General features: G+C 40.9%; 3 protein-coding genes across 3 annotated transcripts; all 3 read right to left on the bottom strand.

Annotated features, from left to right (window-relative positions):
* Positions 1 to 313: 313 nt before the first annotated feature.
* On the bottom strand, positions 314 to 835 carry LOC134812455 (ethylmalonyl-CoA/methylmalonyl-CoA epimerase-like). Its single transcript, XM_063819887.1, has one exon. It carries the CDS (start codon positions 833 to 835, stop codon positions 314 to 316), a length of 522 nt encoding a protein of 173 aa, XP_063675957.1.
* Positions 836 to 1082: 247 nt separating this feature from the next.
* LOC134812456 (centrosomal protein of 104 kDa-like) lies at positions 1083 to 4820 on the bottom strand. Its single transcript, XM_063819888.1, has one exon. It carries the CDS (start codon positions 4818 to 4820, stop codon positions 2277 to 2279), a length of 2544 nt encoding a protein of 847 aa, XP_063675958.1. The 3' UTR covers positions 1083 to 2276.
* Positions 4821 to 6755: 1935 nt separating this feature from the next.
* LOC134813431 (calmodulin-4-like) lies at positions 6756 to 7720 on the bottom strand. Its single transcript, XM_063821207.1, has 2 exons — positions 7438 to 7720; positions 6756 to 7297 (listed from the first exon to the last, which is right to left on the bottom strand). The coding sequence occupies exons 1-2, from the start codon at positions 7709 to 7711 to the stop codon at positions 7128 to 7130; spliced, it is 444 nt and encodes a 147-aa protein (XP_063677277.1). The 5' UTR covers positions 7712 to 7720; the 3' UTR covers positions 6756 to 7127.
* Positions 7721 to 12005: the final 4285 nt, after the last annotated feature.

The raw sequence follows: 12005 nt of genomic DNA on the forward strand, positions 1-12005 counted from the left end.
AAGAACCGTTTATAATTTTGTATCTAGAAATTACAGTAAAAGGTTAAGAACCTAAATAAAATGAAGACTAAGAACCAGGTGATAAGAAGACTACAGGATTCGCAAAATGTTTACAGTATTTAAAAACTAAAAATTATACAAAAAAGATCACATAAACAGACACACCTAGGTTTGAAGTTGAGTTTCAAAGCATTGCATCATAAAAAGCAATTGTATTATCATAAACTTAAAATAAATATCTAGCACTACCAAAATTTTCTTAAAGCAGTCAACTCACTATTAATAAACTTATAAAGCTCACTAACAATCCCGCTCACTTCTGCTCCAGTTCCATGAGAACACCTCCGCAATCCTTAGGATGGAGAAACATGACAGGTTTACCATGAGCCCCTATCTTAGTGTTCTCCCCTAACGTCCTAACCCCCTTCTCCCTAACCTCCCTCACTGCACTCTCTATATCATCCACTTCAATACACACGTGATGAATACCCCCGTCCTTGTTCTTCTTCAGGAAGCCAGCTATAGGGCTGTTCTCCCCCAGAGGGTAGAGTAGCTCTATCTTAGTGTTGGGGAGGTTAACAAACACCACGGTAACCCCGTGATCAGGCAGGTCCTCTGGTTCCGACACAGCAGCTTTCAACACGTCTCTGTAGAATGTTATTGATTTCTGGAGGTCAGGTACAGCTATTGCGGTGTGGTTCAGGACACCTAGGTTCCAGGCAGCAGCGGAGAGCTGCCGTGATGAGGCAACGCCGAGTGGGAGAGAGTTAGAGACTACAGGAGGGGTCCTGATGAGAGGGGTTCTGCGGCACAATGTGCGGGCCAAATTCTGCATACCTAGTGTTTAAGGGCTGTTAGTTCTGCATACCTAGTGTTTAAGTACTGTTAGTTCAACGTGACTTCAAAATAATACAAGGTATTGACTGCATTTTAGAGTCGTGCTGTTTCACTCAATAATATAATTATAGTTTCAGGATAGTTAAATATAGGATCAATAATAGCATTTTACTTTGTATTCGAGGAATCGGATCAAGAAAACCAACGAATAAATATCAATAAAATTATTGCAAGGCAAATATTTATATATTTTTACAATAGTACAAATACAAATTTCTAACAAGACACTGGGAAAACACATCTCTTCTAATTTTCTCACTTTCCTTCAGACTTATCAAATAGCTTAAATTTTATAGATACAATCTTGTGGAAGAACGTGGAAAAACAGAAATGACATAAAGAATCAAGTTTGCCGAATATTGTACTAAATTCTGCATGAGTTCAAGGAAAGTAAGCTATTTAATAAATTATAATAAATTATAATAATTGTAATAAGCTTTAAATATGGGTGTAGAAAGTATTTTCATGTTTAAAATCAATAGCTATGGTACTTTACAGCACTGCGTTACGTTTATATAAACCCTATCAAATCAGTTTTGCTTTAAATATGTGAGGAAACAAAGAATATCCGTGACTGTATACATGGCGATATTTCATTCTCATTTCCTAATAAACATGAGCTCAGTTCTTTCCGTGTAAATTCAAGTGAGCTTCTGGTCGTTTAGAAAAGCTTCTGGTCGAATGAAAATTGTCACGAAAATATTCGTTGCGCCCTCTAAAATGTGGACCATGGCCATATATATAATATAACAAACATAAATATTCGGTAAAACGGAATACATTTTGAAGAAAACATTTAAATCCCCAGAATAAATACTCATTAGAGTTTTGAATATATTTTATTGAACCATGTCGTATATAATATATGTAATAATAGTGCTGTATTTCACGAAGAAACTTTCATGCATAAAAATTCAAATTAATCTGTACATCATATAAATCACCTTCACAAACACAGGCCCTTAGCCAGTGTATCTAGTAACTCTCTAACACTACAATATCTGAACTTGGCCCTCAGCCAACTCTCTAACACTACATCTGAACTTGGCCCTCAGCCAACTCTCTAACACTACATCTGAACTTGGCCCTCAGCCAACTCTTTAACACTACTACATCTGAACTCTGAAACTAAACATTCTTCCTAACAATTTCTGAATAGTAATATTAAATTCCTTATAATTGTTATAAATAAGATAAAATCTGTCCATGCCAGGAGAGGCAATAACTACTCCCAAAACTGCCTGAATCTGTCTTTCTGAACTCCAAACTCTCTCGACCTCCTAACAACATGCGATATGTACACCTTACAAATTACTTCACCCCACATGACACATAAAATGAATAAAATCTGTGTGCCAACTGGCAGTGTGCCAACAAATCTATTTCTTCTGCTCCCTCCTCGAGTTACTCCTACACCCATCAGCACTCATGAGGTGCTGCCGCCACCCCTCCTCTCCATCCTTCACTGACACCATACACAGCGGACACAGCGTCTCCCCCTCCCCCGGCTGCACTGAACACGTGTGATCTGTCCCGGTCTCCACCGCTAGCTGGCAGTCTTTACAAGGCTGGAACTTCTCCTGGGCAGTGCACTCCGTCAGGAGGTGAGTGGTGGTGCCGGCTATCTCCACTACTTGTGAGCAGTGCGAGCACCTGCTCAACATCGGGCAGGATCTCCAGAAGTGAACGTCTAGAGTCTCAGCGTTGAACTTCTCATTGTGCTCGTTACAGAACATGCAGGTCTTGTCTAGTGTATCCTCTATTTCCGGCTCTCCGGGCTTCTCTTCTGCTATTGGAGCGGGTTTCCCCGGAGGAGCCTTCTTCTTCTTCTTCTTGATCCCACCAGGTTTCATTTTCATGTGTTCGTTACCTTCCTTCAACTCTTCCGGCACGTCTATGTTAGCTCCAGCAGCCATCTCCCGAAGTGAGGCTAGCTCGGCTTTCAGGGCGGCTACTTGAGCAGCTTTCTTGTCTTCAGCTGTCGGCTCGTTTGGCTTGTGGACAGGTTTCCCGTCTATCTCATCAAATGATTCGAATATCTTCTTCCAGATCAGCTGTTTCTTCCTCAAGATTGGTTCGTCCTTAGGTAGGTGCTTCCTAACAGGGTCCCCATACTGTTTGTACATGAGCAGGGTGATCTTTATAGCCGCATCCCTCACGTCCCGTGCAGTGTGAGTCAGAGCTGGGGCTACAAACTTCATCACCAGTTCAACCGTGTAGGAACTTTGTTCCAAGCCTGAGTTTTCAATCTGGTTTTCCAGTAGGAGCAACCTTGCAGTCAACACTTTAGGATTCTTCTCTTTACAGACAGACACCGTTATGTTCGGCACTGTTGGAGCTGCCATTAGGTGCTTAGTTTTGCTGATTTCTAAAAATGAGGACATGATCAATTCTCGGTTTCGAACGTTTTCCCCGACCCGCCTTAATAAGATAGGAAGGGTCTGATTACATAGCTCCGTTGTATGGCCCTTTGAAAGAACATCCCTTTTAAGCAATGACTTGAAAACATCCAGATTGACTGTCAAGGTGTTGTAGACAGGATCAGTGAAGGCTTGTTGAAAGACCTGGATGAGAGCTCTGACAGAGTATGTTGGAGAGGAGGTTTCAAGAGTGGACAGGGTCTCTGATATCTGGTTGATGCCCTTCTCTCGGAGTGCAAACTGTTTGCAGAACAGACACGCAACAGTAACCTGTCCGAACAGGTCCACTGCTTGGTTCAGATCATGAGCTACCTTCATACTGTGCTCGTCAGGACCGTCAGGGTCCCTTGGAGTCTCCACCTCCTCCTCCTCCAGCTCCTGTGCCGTCTTGTTAGCTAGAGTAGGGATGGGACGGTCCCCGCCCCGGGGTCTCACCGGCTGTTCTGGCACTTGATCTGGGGCGGCAATGTAACCACCGTCAGAGTGGAGAGAGGGAACTGCACTGGGGGGCTGCTGGTAAGGAGGCTGATTGTAGGTGGGAGGTGGAGCGGGGGAGGGGTCTGGTAAAGCTGGGAGTTGGTGGGGTGGAGACCTTACTAAGACGTGGGGGGTGTCGTCTGTTAACAGTCGGTCTGACTGAAGCAGACTCTGGATATTCAGCTGCTGAAACACAACCACTCTGATCTCATCCGCTTGAATCTTCTTCGCTTGAGCAAGATCATAGTTCTCTTCGGTTACAGCCGCCTTCTTCTCCTTCTCCAGCCTCCCCAGCTTCTCCCCCACTTTATACAAATCACCGATAGCCTGTTTCAAGCGCTTAGCAAAGTCATACTTCTCCTCCTCTATAGCTAGGTGTTTCTTCCTCTCTAACTGCTGGATCACCCTGGCAACCTCCGGATCCTGGTACACCCCAAAGGTGATGTCGTCTATCAGAGACATGTTTGAAGGCTTGTTTATATTCCCCATGACCACTGGATCAGTGTTCTCATTAGCTATGTTTATATCCCGGTAAGACTCTGGTTTATCCGGAGAGTTGGAGAGATACTCCCCGATAATGTTCACCGCCACGATCCCTACCTGGTTAAAAATGTTGTGTTTATTAACATGGTTCTTCTGACACACTAGCTTGACAAAGGTGCCGGTACAGTCCAGATGTACCGACTTTAACTCCCTTGCTTTAAACTGTGTCTTCTCGTTGCTCTCAAAGGAAATATACCCCAACCTATCAAAAGAAGCACTCTGATACCCCGCAGACCCTCCCCTCCTACACTCCCCCACATATAGCTCCACCTTCCTAGCTATCAGGAACTGGTGGGAGAGCAGCTGCAACTTCCTCACTCTGATGCTACTAGGGAGCTGAAGGACGAGCTCCTGGGGGAACACACAGAACCGCTCAGATCTCCAACCCTTAACAGAGGGACCGTGGTCCTCCAGGGCCGAGCTGCTGTAATCATCGTCACTACCTGTAGCGTAGACTACTTGGAATTTTATCTTCTGTGTCATCAACCTGTGTAGGTGAGGTTAGAGTACGTGGATAACCTGGTGAAAAATTGTTTTCCTTTCAATGTTTACTAAATTTGAGTGTTTTGTGGACTTTTTGAATTTAGAGTTAGATTTATTCCGTCTTATTTCTAACTTCTTCGTGACAAAAGTAAAACTCACAAATTTCAAACGAATAATTAATGTACATGGATAATATTAGCAAAGAATATAATCAGTTATTATCATACTTAAAATATAAGTACATTCATATATTATGAGCTTATACGCTAACCATTTACCAGGAAAACTATTCAATCAGATAAAAACACTTCACAGAATATACACTCGCAGGTTAAAAAGTAAAATAACTGAATAAAATTAAACATGAAACGCACATATCAGGCATACTTTAGGGTACACAATATTTATAAATAATATACTTAAAGATAATAAATGTTAACTCCTGATATGGACGGAATTTCTGACAACCATTTTAGGATGTACACCTTGTACAATGTACATTAGCGGGCGGGTGTATTACAAGAAAATAAAGATCTTTTACCTTAGCCACTTTGGAGTATTAACTAAAACAGTTAACTAGTGATCACATTAGTTAACGGCACAAACGATCTTTACACTGATGCCCTAGAGTAAAATGGTTTGTTTAATTGAAGAAAACGGTAGGATAGCCTTTATCCTAGCCTTATTTGACTGATAAACTAAACGGACGTTGTAAATAGCGTAAATTGTGCAAATTGTTGTGCACAATGTTCCAGTATGTAATGTCAATAATCAGTGTGCTTGATCTCATCCATACTTTAATATGTTACATGTTAAAAACTAGCGCAGTAAAATGAGAAAGTGATGACGTAAGAGCTGCGAGTTATTAACAGAATACAACACATACTACAACATTACATAATGATGATCTGTAATGTTGTAGTATGTGTTGTAATGTGCAACATTACAGATAATCATCATCTCTAAAGAAACATACATTAACAAAAAGTAAGATAAAGTTAAACATTAAAGATAAACTCTGAAAGTATACTGACTTATATTTCTGATAATAACCATTAATTGCTGCATACAAACCTTTGTTTGAAAAACGAAAAGCGAGAAAATTAACATGAATATATACAATCTTAGTTACAGAATACAGAGTTATTTACATGAAACAATAATCTGAATGTGGACTGTGTGCATTGTACAATATACATTGTACAATGTACAATATACAATGAATAATGTACATTGTACAGTGTATAGTGTGTACAAGGGATGAAGGAGTTGCCGTGAGGAGTCATCTAATAAATCTACAACACAATAAGAACAGTCGAGTCTAGTTATTAATACTCTCTCTCTCTCTCTCTCTCTCTCTCTCTTCTCTCTCTCTCTCTCTCTCTCTCTCTCTCTCTCTCTCTCTCTCTCTCTCTCTCTCTCTCTCTCTCTCTCTCTCTCTCTCTCTCTCTCTCTCTCTCTCTCTCTCTCTCTCTCTCTCTCTCTCTCTCTCTCTCTCTCTCTCTCTCTCTCTCTCTCTCTCTCTCTCTCTCTCTCTCTCTCTCTCTCTCTCTCTCTCTCTCTCTCTCTCTCTCTCTCTCTCTCTCTCTCTCTCTCTCTCTCTCTCTCTCTCTCTCTCTCTCTCTCTCTCTCTCTCTCTCTCTCTCTCTCTCTCTCTCTCTCTCTCTCTCTCTCTCTCTCTCTCTCTCTCTCTCTCTCTCTCTCTCTCTCTCTCTCTCTCTCTCTCTCTCTCTCTCTCTCTCTCTCTCTCTCTCTCTCTCTCTCTCTCTCTCTCTCTCTCTCTCTCTCTCTCTCTCTCTCTCTCTCTCTCTCTCTCTCTCTCTCTCTCTCTCTCTCTCTCTCTCTCTCTCTCTCTCTCTCTCTCTCTCTCTCTCTCTCTCTCTCTCTCTCTCTCTCTCTCTCTCTCTCTCTCTCTCTCTCTCTCTCTCTCTCTCTCTCTCTAGTTATTAATAGACGTCAGCCTGGAAATTTAGTTACAACAATCTCGGCTAGTTTAACTAATAGCCGACAAATGATTTTGTAATGAATTAGAAGAACAATGTCTAACTTCTGGATGATGAATATTATTATTACACACAGTTCTGATATCATACATATTTTAATTTCCATCCATATCATGTAAACTGTGACTAATGTGGAGTTAGACATTGAACACCCTATTTTGGTGCATCTGGTTTAAGTTGTAGGTTGTTATTGGTTGTAGTGGTTAGCAAGGTAAAACAGCGATATCGTTCACACACAATGTATTACTTTTTATATTTCTGATAGGGTCTGACTCAAAAGATGATTCATTAATTCTTGTTTTCTTTATTTTTTGAAGAGATGAATACATTTTGAGAACTCTTTGAAGCACATATACCCGTCATTATCAAAGTCGACCTGGGACATTATTTCGTCCATTTCTTCGTCTGAAACTTTCTGATCGCAATACAACGCCAACGATGTCTGCAATTCCTTTTTACTGATCTGCCTGTTTCCTGAAAATTATTCACTGTTATAATTATTTAAAAGAACATACAATGTTTGATAAACATTGCTGGATTTGATCCATCTCGAGGCAAATAAAGCTAGCATTATTATATTGAGATTATTCTCTTTACCATCCTCCTCCACTTACCATTGGCGTCCATAGCGTTAAATATCTTGTAAAGATCATCCCTTGCCTTGTTTGACTTGTGTAAACATGCCATCACCGTCAACATCTCGGGGAAGTCCAGGGCCCCATCTCCATCAGTATCAAACCTATCAACCAGTGCTTTCAGCTCCTCCCCACTGATCCTGTAGCCGGACTTATTGAATCCCTGACGAAGGTCCTCGTAGGAGAGCCGGCCGTCTTTGTTTCGATCAAACGCAACGAACAAGGCTGAGGTGGTCTGATCGGGGGCTGCCATGGCTAGAGGAGGGGTTATTTAGAGTAAAAACATTGGGTATTAAATATTAATGAATATCGCAAGTTACAACTTCTAATTTATCGTTATAATTTTATAACGTCAGACTGCTTTAAAAAAATAAACGTATTAGTTTCCCGAGACTAATTCTACAGAAGTAGACATTTGTAATAACATGATCAGTATCTACTGATTTCGTGATACTGTCTAGATACGAAATATAACTAGACCAATATTATAGATGGAGCCATGTCTGATAATGCGGTCTATACTTCGTAGACACTAGACACACACTTACCAGAGAACATTACCTTATATGGTAGTTTTACCATAGTTACACTACCATATAAGGTAATGTTCACTAACTAGACACAAACCAGATCAAGAGAGAGGGACAAGAAGTGAGGCGCCACACAATAACACACAGTTTATCTGCTGAACAAGACAAAGAACAATGACTACAACCTCCCAGCAACCCCCTCCCTGTTATCATAGCTTTTATCAAGATCCCAGCTGTATTCGCACGGGGGAGGGGGGGGGGGGGGATTATATCGTATCTAGTATCTTTAGACAGTAGACAAACTAGCTAGACATTCGTCTTACTAACTAGAACAAGAGAGGGGGGGGGGTCAGCACAAGTAAACTTCCTAAAAACAACGCCCAGTTTACCCGTCCAACACAAAGCACAATGACAATCTAACTAGTCACTACCTACACTATGTAAACAGATAACAACCTCTTAAATTAGTGATCTTAGCATTACGTTTGCTAGATTTTGGCTTTTTAGACCCCCACTTTTATCTCGACTCGGCTCCCCCAGCTATTTAAATCAAAATAGTGTAAACTTTTCCAAACACCCTTCTCTCCTAGGCTAGCTTACGTTATAATATGTGAACGATCCCTTAAAAGAAGAAGCCCAATTATATATCATGTTCTTACAGAGGAGGATGGATGGAGGGGGATTATATCGTGCTAATCTGGTACACGTACTTTAGTTCGACACGTACTTTAGTTAGTCGATCTTAAAGGTTTGTCGAACTAGAGTACGTGTCGAACTAGAGTACGTGTCGAACTATAGTACGTGTCGAACTAGAGCACGTGTTGAACTGGAGTAAGTGTCGAACTAGAGTAAACGTCTAACTAGAGTACGTGAATCCTGCTAGGACACTTTTAAAGGGGTAGTTGGTGCTGCTTATACGGATCTAGACACAACTATTAACTGGGGCTGAGGTAGGCATGGCCGAGAGGCGAGCTCTAATTGTATAACCATCAGGTACGTGTTTTAGCAACATCACATGCTGCTTTAGTAAACTAGATGTGAGTAGTAGTTACTCTAGCAACTCTAGTAGTATTGTTACCATGGTTACTCTAGTCTAACCGGCTGTACTTGGTTATGATGATGAGGGGAGTGTCACTGTTTTACATAATCAGGTCAGTAACAGCCCAGTCTAGTGCACGGGAACCTCTGAAGCACCCCTCTTGGTTACCATGGTTACTCTAGACCTCTCTTGGTGGGTTTTAACAGGGGTATTGTCTAAAGTTGGGGTGCTTTCAGGTTAAATGTTTTATGTATCAAATTGTACATACGTCATTATGTTGTATTACCATACTGCTCGCAACGTTCTATAATTACAATGACTAACGAATCGCTAATTAGCTCCCTGGTGGTCAGTACCAATTGTAATTATCTCCCTGGTGATTACTAATCACTGATTAGTGCCTTCACACTGCAGGGCTCCAAATGTTTTGGGTAAATGTTTTATGTATCAAATTTCAATCATGTTAGTATCACAATGCTATATTAAGGAAATTCATTAATAATATAATTACATTATTAATTTATATAACCTCCCTGATACCAATCAGGTAATTAAAGCCAATTGTCCTCACGCTGCAAAGCTTCTAAAGTCCTGATGCTCTTGGTAGCAATGATTTACATACATAATCTGCAAGAAGATGCAGTCGCATTTGGACAAGAGTCGCTGACTTTAAGATTTCCAAATTGGAGAATAGTCGGGTTCTGACTAGAATCCAGTTAAGGTTTTAAATAAATAAATATGTCTATGACAAGGTCACAAGGTGCAACGGTTTCGTCAGTGTCAAGGATTGTACTCGTTTTCAAGTTGCTTTGAGCGCTAGATTTCACTGCATGCTCTGGCAAGTAGCCAGATTACGTCATAATATCATACTCCTCATCTGAGAAGCCACTTACGATTTAAATTGCTTGGCGATAACATGACGCAACTCAACGTGATACCAATACGTGTATAATCGTTGTGTGATACGAAATCAAGGGTTCAACAGAATTCTGTAGCATGAGTGATGAGCTAGGATCAGGGGATGGATTGTAACACCATCAGGGACATATGAGGCGTCCTGTACAGCGAATAAGATGGTTCTGACCATTTGAGCTTTTCATTAGACATTATGCAGTTATTCGCCATCGAGTCTAAGTGATTATACATGTCTCAATTGTAATGCTGTAATTTAACACTGAAATGTTCAGACTGTAAGACTTGTGCGATGTATTTTAGGGGATTATGGTCGGCACATAGTGGTGCTAACAAAACATGTCGATCCTGATCAAAACGGTCAAGAGTTGGATGAACGTTAAAAGGAGCTCATTGGTTACCTCTGCATTTTTCAGAATATGAAACCAATAATTGATATGCACTGGATCTAATCTAATGATAGATTCAACGATCGATCGGTAATGCATTATCTATTTATTAGATCGATTTATTTGATAATAGCTCCTAGAGCGCGAAGTAGTCCATAATATATGCAATGTCTAAACGGCCGCCACCGCGCGCGCTCGCAATAAATGAAGACCCTTCTCTCGTTTAGTGTGACCGAATGTGAGGCGTAAAACGTGCTATTTTCTTAACTAACATAATAAAAGAAATTATAAGATTTTGTAAAATGTAAGATTTCGAGCGTTAAATTTCATTTCAGTGAATAACTGTTTATTTCAAACAGTTGAGGACTAATTACCAGGTGTTTGGTAGCCATGGAAATTATAGAACGCTAACATCGAGCAGAATATTCCTTTAATAATAAATATCTACCAAGACATGCTGTCTCCACGACAACCATACCACTAGTTTACTAACAAGGATATCACTAGACCAAATATCATACCATTAAAGTGCGCATATTATGTATAATATGTATAATGATTTGAATTAATCAGACTACAGGGCTAAAAACACCATGATCCCTACCTAACAGAGACAGTAACAGTTGAGACAATTGGGACACCCTAGTAAGACAACCACTCCGGAATTGAGGACACATAAAATGTGGCTGTGAAATGGGATATTCAATATTCGATACATAATATGTATGGCGAGGAACAGGACAATACACGCTGCATAGTGCATACTGAGTACTGACGAACTTATTTTGTTTAGCAAATGAACTTGAAGACCACATCCCAATATAAACCGTGCTCCCAACGACACTAAAATACAACGACACTAAAATACAACGACACTAAAATACAACGACACTAAAATACAACGACACTGAAATACAACGACACTGAAATACAACGACACACAACAGAAATTAGGACACCCTACCAGAACATAAGACAGAAACAAACAACAATAGCAGAACAGGAAGATACGGTACAGAATAAGGGAGCGTGCTATGAGGAAACGTTAAGATATTAGCTAGAGAGAGAGAGAGAGAGAGGTTTATAGTTTAATATATAGTGCTCCCCATTGCATCTGGTCCGAGTCTGTTAGCACAGATCACCTGGGAGTGGTAACACCATAAAACCGTTAATTGCCTGTCAGTGCTATATCACTGGGGGGTCGGTTGCTGTGGTGGCGAGAGGATGCATTTGCTGGGTGGTGCTTGGTGATGCTGTCTTGTGGCAGCGTCATCTGTGTGTCACCATATTGTCCAAGTCTTGGTTGCCCTGTGTAATTGAGCATTTGCTTGGTGATCGTGTCTCAAACATGATCACTTACGGTTCAATTTTGATTCCCTAAGGGCTTCAGAAGCTCTGCATGCTTTTATTTTACGTATCGAACCTAACCACCAGCATGCTGGTGTCCGGACGGAGGGCTTACATTTTGATGTCGGTGCTGCCTCTGGATCGGGTGCGAAGGTCCTAGTAAGGGGAAAAGTGGTCGATTTAAGGGTTCCGTTGGATTTGAATGTTCACAAGGATTTCTCAACGGAATATGGTAGTTAGGACCCCTACGAACATAATTAGACTTGTTGCCAATTTTGTATCTCAACAGAAACACCACTTTTACCACTTTTTACCACCTTGACCCCCTTC

Source organism: Bolinopsis microptera, chromosome 3 (genome assembly GCF_026151205.1).
Source record: "Bolinopsis microptera isolate Bmic1 chromosome 3, MBARI_Bmic_1.0, whole genome shotgun sequence".
In the NCBI taxonomy this organism is placed as follows: domain Eukaryota; kingdom Metazoa; phylum Ctenophora; class Tentaculata; order Lobata; family Bolinopsidae; genus Bolinopsis; species Bolinopsis microptera.